General features: G+C 42.8%; 1 protein-coding gene across 1 annotated transcript in view; it reads right to left on the bottom strand.

Annotated features, from left to right (window-relative positions):
* The window catches only part of ZNF592 (zinc finger protein 592), a 38,289-nt gene extending 25,511 nt beyond the window's left edge, over positions 1–12,778 (bottom strand). Inside the window, exons 1-2 of the mRNA XM_085300691.1 lie at positions 12,584–12,778; positions 6,946–9,290 (exon numbers count right to left, since the gene is read on the bottom strand). Of these exons, the coding sequence (XP_085156817.1) occupies positions 6,946–9,282 (2,337 nt within the window). The 5' untranslated portion in view covers positions 9,283–9,290; positions 12,584–12,778. The remainder of the gene's footprint in view (positions 1–6,945; positions 9,291–12,583) is intronic.
* Positions 12,779–13,502: the final 724 nt, after the last annotated feature.

Raw genomic sequence — 13,502 nt, 5'->3', positions numbered from 1 at the left:
ACAACTATCTTCTACTCTCCCAACTCTGGTTCTTCTTGCTTTCCTCCCCTTGCTTGCTCCTTGCATCCCACCAAAGACAGTGCCATGGCTGTTCAAATTCCACTTTTGCAGTCTTCTTCAACAACCACTTTGCTTTTTCACCTATTGCCTCTCTACTTGCCCAATCACTTCTTTGCTACTCCCAACTATAAGACTTCACTACTCTTTCCAGAAGGAAGAGACAGGGGAAACTTCTCTACTCCTGCTTCCAGCAGCCTCTTAGTCCTAGGCATTGATAGTGGGTTCTTGCTTTCTCTCCAACCCTGAGATGTCATGACCAGCTTATGCCCCTTGGGTGACAGTAATCAGATTGTCAATCCCCCCTACTTGTTCTTGCCTCCAGACACACGTCTCGGCCACCTCTTTGCATGTGCCTTCATTCTCTGTTCCCAGCTTTCTCTTAGCTGATCTGATTCTCTAGGAGGCTGCAGGATAGATTTAGTTGAGAGAACAAGTGCCGGTGGGGAAGGAGAAGGGGAGACTGTTCCCTTGTGTGACAGTGACTCGCAGACTGATTTATGCAGACCACAAAACTGCATGCTACCTCTTCTTCCTCCTCAGCCTCTTCTTCTCATCCTAATGCTCTGTTTTGGCCTCAGGGTGCAGGCTCACACTCCTATCCTGCCACTCATCTCTTTGTCTGCACTCCCAGCAGCTACCGCCTTGAGCTTCATTCCCGTATTCATCATAACCTCCTCCAACCCTTTCCTTCCATAAAATCTAGAAGGAAAAATTCTGTATAAAGCAAAAGTCAGACTTTGCTAATACCTAAGGCTTGCATTAAGTGATCTTGGTTTGGGAGGGGGGAAAARTGGTGCTTCACAGAGTCACGTGAATTTTTGTTGATTTTCAATCCTCTTGCTTTTTAAAGTAAAACATGAACACACGGGGCAGGGGAAGACAGAGAGAAATAGCRGAGAGATGGCTGCTGCCTTCCTTGCTTGCTACTTTGCTGCTGGGAAATCACCAGTGCAGCATGTGGTCTTCCTAGCTTCTGGCAAGTTTTAGCCAATAAATTACAAAGCATTGATTTAAGATGGGGAAGGAAGAAGACAAAGAAAAGGCAACTATAGAATAGCTTTTAAATAACTCCAATGTAGGTGATGCACAAACAGGATAAGTCATGATTAATTGAAAAATTCTTATTAGACAAATAAAGGAAGACAGAAGAGGAAAGAAAACGGGAAGAAAAACAGCACAAAGGTGTTAAAAAAAAAAAAAGTCTTTACATTCTGTACTTTATTTAAGTCTTAGCTACCTCAATGGGCTTTGGGTGGTCAAGTCAAAAGGACAGAACAGTAAGAAATATCTCTGGTTGCCAGTAGATGGACAATTATGGCCAAGAGGGTCAGAAAGTACTTTGAATTCTTACACATGTTATTCTCCACTACCCTATCCTTTTCATCAAAAAAAAAATGTTTGCATCTTTTGTTCTTCACTCCTACTGGAAATCTCTTCTAGAATTCACTCCTCTGATGATTAGAGGCTATCTTCCAATCAATGCTGCCCTTAGGCTTAAAAGCCTCTTCTCTATAAACATCATATTGGAGAGAGATTGGCCTTGCACACTTTTGCTCTTTCAGGGAAGAAATAAAAAAAAAAAAAATGCACCAGGACCTGCATTTTTTTGCTCATCTCCTGTAATTTAAGTCTAGTTCTGTAAAGGCTACAAAAACTGCCTGATCCCTGCAGGTCCTGGGGTGAAAATGCACAGGAAACACTCCAGTCTTGGCTGACTGCCCCAATTAGTGTCCTCAGTACCACGCAATCCAGAGACTCGCTGCAAGAGCTTGCAGAACCCAGCAGCCAGGTTGGGCAGTCAGGAAACATCATGTGGACTCTCAAATGAGCCAAGCTTGGTGCAGCTTAAGACTATAGAAACCATTTGACTTTTGCAGATTTAATTCCTGGAAGGGGGGGGGGAACACCAAAAAAACACCCACAACCCTCAGCTTATACTCTAGCCAGTACAGTATTGAAGGAAACCCATCCTCCCTTCCTAGGTGTTTGCCAAGCTAAATTAATAAATGTCTTTAATCTCCCCTCATAAAATCATTTTTCCATTTCTCCAATGATTCCTTCTTCATTCACTCTAATTCATCTCTGTAAGCRTGTGTGCGTGTGCCCGTGTAAAAGTACTAACGGGATCCTGGTTGATTCACTGCAGGTTAGCATAGCAGCTTGCAGAACTGTGTCACCTTAGTGATTCAGAGTATTCTTGTGCCCARACACACATCCTGCTTTTCAGCTTCTTCATTCCATTTTTACTCAGTCTTCAAGACTATCTAGGTCCTCCTGAAAAACATCCCCGAACTTTCCTCCTCCACAACGATCTCTTTCTTTGCTGGCTCAGCAGATTTATCTGCTCTCATTCTCCAAGATCCTTAATATGAATATTAACTAAGATTTATCTTTAAAACATTCCTAAGGGAATCTTACAAGCAACCTACCTCCAGCTGCAGTCACCTCTTACCTAGTTCTGCCCAAACCTCCTAATTCAACTTCTTCAGCACAACAGTTCCCCACATGGCACTCAATCAAMTATCTCACTGAACGTCATGAAGAGTTGGATCTACCCATTTTTCTTAAAAGAATCATGTGAAGATGTGTATCAAATTAGTTTGGCATAATCTAGCTTTGTTTTGCTTTCTACCTGCACCTATGTAATTGCCCTTTTTCCTCAAACTTGCTCGAAAATGTAATGCAATGCTGCAGTCAGACCAGATGGATCTGAAGTTACCTGGGACATCTCTACCACTTTTTGTGACTCTGGAGAACAACAAACATAATACCTATAGGTAGCTCAGCTTATAGCTTGATTAAAAAAAAAATTAAAAAAAGATAACAACCAACCAGATTTTCAAATTCACATACCATTTTCTTGTGTTCAGAGACAGAAAAGTTGTAAACAGATTCCATCAAGTGACTCAATTCACAAGCTCACAGAAATTGCAAAATCGGCCTCAGAAGACTTCAAAAAAGTAAAGCAACTGTGATCTAYTAATATGACCTGCTCAAAAGATATGTCCAGTAAATCCAGTTCTTTCTATTTCTGAAAYAGATTAATTTGAAATTCTTAAAGCTGGTATCCTTACTATAAGCCACAGAGATCCTACCTCAGTATTTGGATAAAAGCACCTGCCWCCATCTTATGCATACACTGGATAAAAGTAAGCCAGGTTGGATTTCCCTGCTGTACTTTGAACAGCAGCAGTCATGTACCTACTGCAAATCTATAATGTAATATTAAAGGCCAAGATCACAATTGTTCTAAAGGTCTTTCCACTCCACTTCTTCAGTTACAGCATCATCCCCCTCCCTTCCTCTCWCTCACACCAAATTTCCTCCTTTCCCTGCTCTCCAGATGACATCCATATCTTGGTTTCTCCCTCCAAAACAACCATGATCCAGCACTGTCATTCTTATTTTGGCCTGACCTAGAATACTCATGCAGCTCTTTAGCATTCCTCTTACCACAGACTTTACTCAAGGCTAATCAGAAAGTTTAAGTATTTTCCAAACTGCCAAAAGAAACAAACTAATAGAAAACCCAACAATCATTTTATTTTCCTTTTAAATGGGTACTGAAAATGTGAAGATGCCAAAGTAATTCATAAAATTGTGGCAAAAAATTCCAACTAAAACAAGAAGTCTTAAGTATCAATACAGGGTACGTTTTCTTGCATAGCAAAGCCGGCTTAAGCTGTTGCTTTCTCTCCAATCCAATTATTGCTGCCTCTTACTGATGCTTGCTCATCCTTCAGTTGTATCACTGCAACATGAAACTGCATAATTGAAACAATCAGATTGAAAAAAATATGTCTTCTCCCTTCCATCTCTATTCTTAACAAACTTGTTGGGTAATATACCTTCCTTTCCTTCTAAACAAGGTGACATTTCCATTCCACATCAGAGCTAAAAAAATTATTGAGTTAAAAGCACCATAGTCTCCAGAGATTCAAGCTCTGCTTGGTTTCTCAGATTATCTCCACATTAGATGTTTCCTGCAGGAGGGCAGGAATGGTTAATAATCCAAATAGGSTGTCACTTGACAGAAGAGCTCCAAAGAGCATAGAGCAAAAGAGCAAAGAGCAAAAAACCATTTAGCTTATTTTACATAGGCTGGAGTTTCAGTCTCCTGAGATTTACTCCAACTAACAGCAAACCACATACTATCTCCAGAGCAAAGAAGAAAACTGGCAGATCAACCGACCAGTTACATTTGCAAAAACGCTACTTCTACTCTTTGTTCTCTTATTCAGAGAAAGACTTTTCCTCTTATACATCTGTCTATCCTTCTCAAGAACTCATTTTTGGGGGATAACCTGGTATTAGAGCAATCCGAATATAACAATCACTGATGGTGAAGACCAACTCTGCTGCAAACAAAACTGAAGGGACTTTTTCTGTTTGTTGAAGCTCTTTGAAATGCAGAAGTCAAGCCATAGCTTTACTTTGAAGTATCAAGAYGCTCTGTACTTTATTGACACGTGAGGAATAATTTGTGACTCAAATCTGGGATTAAGAACAATATTCAAAAATACAAAACTCAAAATGCTAGATGGTCATTTGCCAGCCTTAGAACTTGATGATAATTTTCCTCCCCACCATACCTTTCTTCCTAAGCAAGGTCTCAACACAACAGGAAAATATCCCCTAGTAAAGGATAAAACTAAAASGTTATGCTGAATGCAACTGTCACATGAATGCTTTCCTCTGTAGCACAGTTTGTATTACTGCCGCCAAAACAAGTGACCAAGTGACATGGCACAACGCTGGAGGTGGAAGCAGATGGTGTGGGCAAGAGAAAAAGTGTATTTTTCAACTGCCTTTGCCACCTAAGAAACCAGTGTCTGTGTCTGTGAAACTAGACACTCAGTCATTTCCAGCTCCTACCAACATTGCTTTTTCTGACTTAAATAAAAATAGCAAGCCAGGAAGTTGTCTTCACAACTGATACAGTAGGTTGTCCACAGCACCTACTCAGAGTGAGTTCAGCCAGTTAATGTCTTCCCGTTTCAGAAGCTTAAGACACATACTCCAACAATGTTAACTACAGCCTCCTCACCCCACAGCCCGATACAGTCGTAGCAGATTGCRTTGTAATAAACAGGAGTGACCTCTAGCTCCCCCATGAGAAGGCAGCCTACTACATAGAAAGTGCCAACTCAAGGCAGGTGAGCACAAACTCTTATTTCCTTAATAAATTTACCAGTTTTATTGGAAGAGATGTTCTGGGAATAGCATGGAGCACTACAGGGCAGTCTGGAAGACAGCAGACGCACTGAAAAAGGACCCCCAGAGCAATGCTATAGCAAGACTGTGAATGCATATAAATACGGAAAGATCATGTAGCGAAGGGATGGTCTTACAAGTTCTACTGTCCACTCTCTTCCATTTTTTTCAACATCTATATTCACAAAAATAATCTGAAATCTACARAATGTAATTTGAAGCAAGAGGCTTAAACTCTTTTCTCAGTTAAGTTACAGAATAAATGATTTGATTAGAGTCTAAAAATACTTACTGTCAGACATTTCTTCTCTGTAAGTAGCTCTCAAATTGATAATCCCGCAACAAAAATAGGAAATACATTTTTGATGCGACTGATTAACGTTTTAGTTYCCTTAGAAGCACCCACTGTATCCCTTTACTCAAAGGTTTTAACTCAAGACTGCAACATTTCTTAAAAACGCACTATGGTTCAAAACCAAGTTATGGTGCTGACAGAGCCCAGTGCTTGTTGGTCTGCCTTACACAAGAAACCCACTATGTGGCCATGACAATCCCTTCTAGCCTTACCATTTTTTCACTACATAAAAAAGTCATTCAGGCATAATCTGGTTTTTGTTGATGGTAAGTTTAAGCAAAAGATAACAAAGCACCTAAATGGGACCACAGCATGCCCATGTTAGTAACCTCAATATTCCTGTTTTCTGTTTAACTAGAGAAGGGATGCTCTGGAGCATGCAACTACTAAGATGGCCAGCGCAGAGACTGGCCATCATATTCCCCAGAATGTCCCCTATTGGCTGGAGCCCTTGTTCATGGAGCTCATGCAGAAGATTGTACTAGGGAGTCTGCCAGCTCTWCCAGCAGCCAGAAGGTCACAGAAAACTTTCATTTCATCTAAAGAGATAAGCAGAAAGGATTCCTCTTCCTGTTCAATTTTAGATTATTTTATATTCAGAAGGTATTGACCATTATCTCTAAAAATAAATGAACAGAAGCCTAAGCCTGTGGTCTGCAAAGTCCGTGCTGCTGTCAAAACACCAGCGCCACATCACACTGGTAGCCTCTCAGCCAGTCTCATCCCACTCTTTTACCAGGCTGAAAGTATAAGTAGCTCCCAAAGCCCAYGGTTGCACAGAAGATTTTGGCCTAAGTTCTACGGAAGGTGAAATTACATTACATCAGATTTTCCTCTAACAGARTTTAGAGCACAAAAATCTGTTTAAGGTACCACTCTGTTGGTCTTCCCCTACAATGCTCTCAGATGAGGTGTGCAAGTGATTCTTGATCTCCAACACCAACTTCCTTTGATGCCTGTGGATCTCAGTAGTCCGTACTGTCCACTACCCGCCATCCTCGTAATTAAAGACACCACCTACACTTTTTATTTTCAAAGTGTAGGAAGAACGTAAGAAATCAATACTAACAAGCCAAATAGAAGATTAACATCCAATGCGGTCTCTTCAGATACACACCAAGGCCACTTTGCCTGGGCTTGCTCGCCTCAACATACATATCCCAAATCTTTCCCACAGGCAGCTTTCYAGATAAAGTAACTCACACACTACTATGATGCCTGTTTTACTCCAAAAGGACAATATACTAAAACACAATAAAACTACCACCACCACCAACACTCAGAGATTTAACTATAATATTAAGATGATGACTTACCAGTCTCTCATTATCTTCTGAGGTTCTCTGGTAATGTGCTGCTAAAGCAATGTAATCTTGTGCCTGCTTGTTACATTCAAGACACTTAAGTCCATGACGGGTTAGTCTCAGTGGGTCCGTATACAGAGGCAAGGCTGGCTGAGTGTTAGAAGAAATTCCTATGCCGCTTCCTGAAGCAGCATTGGACTTACGTGAAGGAGAGGGGAAGTGCAAAGTCTGAGGAGCCAAAGCCACTGAAGAGCTCGTAGGGGATGGTGAAAACATTTGGTCTAAGGAAATTGGTTTCATTAGCAGTTGAGAACACTGCATAATAAATCCTTTGCTCTTATGATCTCTTGCATGTTTAAGCAAGCTACACTTATTAAAAAAAAGTAGCATAGTTGAACACTGAGTGCACATGACTTCAATATGAACACTTCGTCTACTATAGTGTTGCGTTAGGCTTTTCTCTAAGGCAAATGAATCCCCACATTCCAGGCAACAATACCCAGAAGCAGGCAAATTAATACTGGTGTCAGGTGGAGGGCTAAGGTTTGGAGTATATATTGGCACCAGATTGGCACTGTGTAGTACTTTATTAAATGCCTCCACAATTACAGGAGCAGCTTTCTTTACTTGATGTACCAGTGGCACAGACATTTGTGTCAACTGAGGTTGACTTCGCCTCTGTGTGGATGACTTTGCTGTAACAGAAGCAGCAACACTGTGTGGAACTAAATTGAGATTTGCCAAGTGCACAGCTTTAGGAAGAAGACTGGAGCTGGTTGCATTAGACGGCTGCACCACAATGCCCTGCTGCTGCCTCTTGTTCAGCTGCTGACCCACAATACCTACTTTTATGGCACCACTGCTGCAGTTTGGCAGTGGAGACAGAGACACAGCAGATGCGTTACTTGCAGCAAGATCTGTTTTCACACCATCTGCATAAGGACTTGCTACATTTGACAGCTGGATAGCCACAGCAGCCCCATTTTTGGTTGAATTCTTGCTAGCCTCATTTTCCATTACTGCACTAGTGTCAGGGGAAGGTAAAGACTTGATAAACTCTTCAGCAGATGAGGTTTCCACAGGTGATTCTTCTGAAGATTTGCACAACTCATCATTTTCTGGCAAAATTCTAGTTACAGTTCTTTTAATTTCACCAGATGATGTCTTGATAGTCTTTATCCTAACTTTGGGAATAGCTGGCGGAGAGCCCGCTGCCATGGAAGGAGAGCCTTTCCCACTACTGTCACTGCACACACTTCGAGGACTCTCAGGCTGCTTGCTGGCCTTCCTTACCACCTCTAAGGGGCTTCGCGGACTCTTTGGCGACTTAGGCATTTTTGGACTTCCCTTTGTTCCATCTTTAAAAGGACCAGAAGGTTCTTTTGTAAGACTTAGTTGATCACCTTTTGGAATACACGCAACTTTTTTGGCCTGAAGAGCTACTAACGCAGCCACGCAGGATGACAGCTTGGAATGAGTTGGCTTTAACCTCTGGCGAGGTGGTACCGATGAGGATATGTTCAGCTCAGGCACAGACCCTTTACTTTCTCCTAAACTACTGTTAGGGAGGTCTCCAAACACCAAGCCTTCTCCAAGAAAACTATTGGTATCTACCAAGTCCTTACTTGATTCCACAAATCTCTCTGTTGCTTTGTCTTGTTCTCTTCTGCTCATTTCCAGCCTACTTTCTGACTGGCAGTGGATTTCCATCTTTTGTTCCTTTTTACAATACTGATCAAACATGCTTAATTCTGGCTCCGGTACCTTCCTAAGGTGATCTAGTACTGAAGCTCCTGTTGGAATATACATTGACGGTGGTGGAAAGTATGGAGTTTGCGCATGTTTTGGTTTATCACCAATACTGTTTTCTTTGAATGCATCTTCTGGTTCAGGGCTGGAAATAGGGCTAAACTGACTAAATGTTGGTAAAGGCTCCGACTTGGACTGGTCCAGTTTTTCAGAGTAACTTCTTGAGCTATCACCATTAATAAAAGCTGACTCAAATTTCCCATAATTATGTACTAAAGCGTGAGCCTCCGATGGCAGATCAGAGCTACGAAACCCATTGTGTAACAGACCAGTCCCGAGATGATTCCCTTCCTTTTCTGCTTCAAAGGACTCCTGACGACTTGTGTTCTTCACAATAACACTCACAACAGGAGCATCAGAGGGAGGCAAAGAATGTGATAAGGACACATTTTCATCTATGCAGATTCCTGATGATTTCAGGTGATTCTCATTCTCCTCTCCAGCTGATTGGATGGTCTCCTTGGCATCAAGGCTAGTCGGATCAGGGATGTCAAAAGCAGCCAAGAGGTCATCAAAGTCTGGGGTTTTCATGTCCCCCATGATGAAAGCTACAATTGAAAGCAAAACACTTCATCAGGTATATTTCCCCCAAGGACAAACTCTGAAAGATTCATTTGCATAAACATCTTATGTGACAAAAAACACAACTACCCAAAACGCTAATGCAATTGAGTACCAAAGCTAGAAACATCTGCTTCCAGTCACTTCAGCTTCCATTTTAACTATTCTGAGACTGACTGTCTATACACAAAGATATTAGTTGGGCAAGGCCCAGCTTTTTCAACACCATCTGCTTGGTGGAAAAGTCTCAGGGCCAAAGCAAGCTCTCCAAGGGAGGGAAACACCACACTGGTCCAGGCCCACTGTGGCTGGCATCAGTCTGACCTGCTGCCATGCTATTTTCACCTGACCTAAGGCTGAGAGTAGGAGATCTCTCAGGAGTTTTGGTTCTTAACTTGCATGTTCTCTTCTCCGTCTTCCGCTTTGCTGTTTCGTAGGACATCACAGGGAAGGAACTTCTGCTGCCCTAACCGCACCAGTAGGCTCAGCATAAGCTTGATTCGCATCCTGCCTGGGCTGCTAGGGACAGGTGACAAGCGAAAAGAGCTGCTCGCCTCCTGTCTGGTGACACAACCTGCCACCTCCAGGCTGTCTGCAGTGGTCTCAGCTCACAGCAGAGCTGCTCCTGGTGCTGCAAGCAAAGTAGTGGGAAATAGCACCCCTTCTTCCAGCATCCTTTACAGCAGGGCTTGGTTCAAATGCATTCTTTTAAGTGTCACGTGCAGGGGGGCATGTTCTCAATCTATCAGATATGTTACTGCTCCAAAACCAACTGTTATTAACCTCCATAGACTCAAAAGTACATTACTATGCTATTTTTTAAAGGAGCTAAATGACAGTCACTGCTAATTTCTCAACAGATTGAGATATCCGAAATATTCAGTCCCGCTTCAAGCAAAAAAAGCCCAGAAGTAAACAGGTGGCCCACAAGAAACAGCCCTGAGAAGTGAGATGACTCTGCCCAGAGCATTTTAAATAATAGAAGTCTTCACTAAATATTTTAGTACAGCAGCTCAAAGTACTGTAAACCAAGTGGGGGTTATTTTAAACAGAGGGTCAGTCCTGTAGCTTTTAATTAGGTAGTGATATCACCAGGCAAAACTGCCCAAATACAGAACAGTGGATCGCATCTGAACCATATTAAAAAATGTCATTCCTAGCTAGTTCTCTTTATAAGCCCCCCAGAAGGGAAGTGGAGATCTAGACAGCAGGTACAGAGTCCTACTAAGGCAATGATCAAGCTTTGMTAAGATATATGATGAAAACTTTGACAGCACAGAGTTGTTGGAACATTTGTACTCACAACTGTAAGGGATTCTGTCGTCGTCCCCCCCACCATTTAACTGAAATGGTTTAAAGTTACTGCTACATATAGATTTTCTGAATATTTAATAAGTCATTCTTTTAAGACATTTCATCGAAACCTAAAGTTTATGTGAACTGAGGTATACAAGGAAAAAAAAAAGAAGAAAAAGAAACTCAAAGAGTGTCAACCGGGCTAAACAGAGTACCAGCTCCTACTTGGCAAAGAGAACCCACAGACAGGGTAGATCCTGCCACACTTACTGATTCTGTCTACATCAGAGTTGCTTGAGCCAGCAGCAAGCACCCAAAAGGAGGAGGAAGAGTCAGGAGCAGAGGTGCAGGTGGAAAGGAGAGGAGGACCCTGGGACAAGGAGGAGAAGGGAGAAGGAAGCTATTTGATACCTTCCAAAAAAGCTGGGGGCCACTGACGTAAGATTGCTTTCATTATTTATGATGGGAGAGGAAAGTTTGTCATGTATCACATTAAAACAAAACAAAAAACTCTTCCTGCCAGATTGCTGGTCAACAAAATTTCCAGAGCTGGTTCTGGAGAAATCACTTCAGCACCAAGAGAGAACGTGTTGCTCTTTGAGCTTTAGTTCGGCTCTGCCTGCAGACAAGCCCTGGAGGGGTTGCTTTGGTTAATCTACTGCAAAACACTTGGTGGAGATTTACTTGGCTTAAGGGTGGCTCACTGTGGTTCAGCTTAAACTTGTTCTTGTTCTTAAATTAAACCACAAATATGAATGTCCACAGAGGGCTCTGCAATAATTTACAATTAGTTCCCTCAGCAAGGTAGRGCAACTTTGCATTTAGTTAAGTCCCTGGATGCTCAGAAGATTATCCATATGCTTCAAATCACCAGCAGTTGATAATGAGTTTAGAAACACCCCAGATTATAGCAGTTGGCAAAGAATACGGGCTTGAAACTTCCCTTTCCTTTGGGTGGGAAAACTTGTGCCAGTTGGGAGCAAGAACTAGGCACCATTCAGCTCCTGAAATTTCTGGCACGCAAATCCTTATGCAAGGAAGACGTTTCATTCCATAGCTTGGAATGCCCAAGTACTACACACAGAAAAATAAGCTTGCCAATCACTTATAAAAAGCTTTTGACTTTTCCCTTCTCATCCCCACCCCCAAACACCTATCCACATCTTTGGGTGTTATAGTATTTCAAAAATCTAAAGGCAGAACAAATTTGAGGTATCTGGAACATTACAAAATAAGCTTTTCTTGGAAGAAATCCCTTGTTTTCAGAAGATTTTGCGTATGTCTTCAAGTCCTATAAAAGACTAGTTTATGCTCCTTTCTTAAACAAGAGAGAACATTTAAGTCTCTGCTCAAGTATTTCTTCACAAAATTCCTTCTTAAATTTGTTATATGCAAAGCTTCAATTTCTCAAAATAAAGCAAATTGGACTCGGGTTCTGGAAGAGACCAACTAAAAATCTCTTCTGTCGACAAGATGTTTAAGTGACATAAATTTAAAATTTTGCCTAAGCACCAAACATTTATTTCTGTTCTCAGATATCAAAGAGAAAGTTATACAAGTATATAAAAGAAATGCTACCAAGGCCTTCCACAAACTAGCTGGTGGAGGAAAGCAGAGCATCCATCCTTATATAATGCAAGTCTTTAGCACTGGAGCTACTTAAAATCAAAGTTATGAAGGCAATTTGCTCTGCTTTCATAGGCAAATCTAGAGGTTGAGATTTGCAAAGCAATAGGTGAAAGCCAGGTCAACAAAATAAAAGAACAAGGACTTATAGAGTAAGACGCATAGATTTAAGCGCACAAAAATGGCATCTTTTTGAAGGAGGCCAGGAACCTAGAACTCTCCACTCCTTTCAAAGAAACTGAATTTATTCTAGGTAGTCTGATAACCCCCAGGGCCTTCAGCGCTGGCTAAGTTTCAAGCTTGCTCATCCAACTGGAGGTAGGACAAGACCAGCTTCCCATATGCGCATTAGACAAACCTTTTATTGGCAGTGTTATTCCTGTGGACCTTCCGAGATCTGCAATAGCTCCTCTGCAGGTTTTAAAACACCGTGTGACATGCTGTTCAAGGAAGAAGTTCAAGATTGCTGCCTCATATTAAAGTGTGAAAATACAATTATACCAAGGTAGGCATCCTAAAAAAAAAAAAAAAAAGTATTTCTAAGCCTACAAAACAACAGCGATGAACCACAGAAAAATACATGCTAACGGCAGCTCTCCGTGCCGCTCCTGGGTGCGGAGAAGCCAGGCTTTTTCTGGAGGGGGTGTGGGAGGGAGGCAGACAGGGCCTGTTTGCCAGTGCAGTACTTTGGGAAGGCTGGGATGGCAGGAGCACTGACTGAGGAAGCACAGGGAGCATACGCCAACTGGCAGCGGGGGAAGAAACCAAGCCGCTTCAGGAAAGCAGCAGCCCAGGGACTGCCAGCAGGCAGAGAGCTTGGGGAGGTTAAAGGAACAGAAAACTTAGCCATCGGGGGAGGATCAATCCAGAGGTTTCACAAACGCAAACAAGACCGAGGGCTGTATCTAATATTTTAACACGCGTTCAAGTTTTCGAGCACTGTGAAGGAATGTGGCACATTCCTGAGCAGCTGCAGCAAGGGGGTGAGCGGGGCCCTGCGGACCCGGGGGGGGGGGCGAGGAGGCAGCCAGGCCGCAGCCCCCCTGGGGTGCCGGCCCTGCTCTGCAGCCTCCTGCCATGCACGACCGAGGGGCGGAGAGCGGGCAGGAGCGGACGGACCCATCCCTCAGCACCCTCAGGCGCTGCAATTTTATTTCCCTCACCCCCTCCTCCTGCTCCCCCCCAACCCTCCAGCAAAGGGGCTGGGGCCTCTCGGCACCGCACTGCAAAGGCCCCGGTGACAACGCGGGCGCCACGGCTGGCCGGACACCGCCCGC

This window comes from Rhea americana, unplaced genomic scaffold (genome assembly GCF_003343005.1).
Source record: "Rhea americana isolate MKP2758 unplaced genomic scaffold, rheAme1 scaffold_168, whole genome shotgun sequence".
In the NCBI taxonomy this organism is placed as follows: domain Eukaryota; kingdom Metazoa; phylum Chordata; class Aves; order Rheiformes; family Rheidae; genus Rhea; species Rhea americana.
This window is presented reverse-complemented; position numbering and strand designations above follow the sequence as displayed.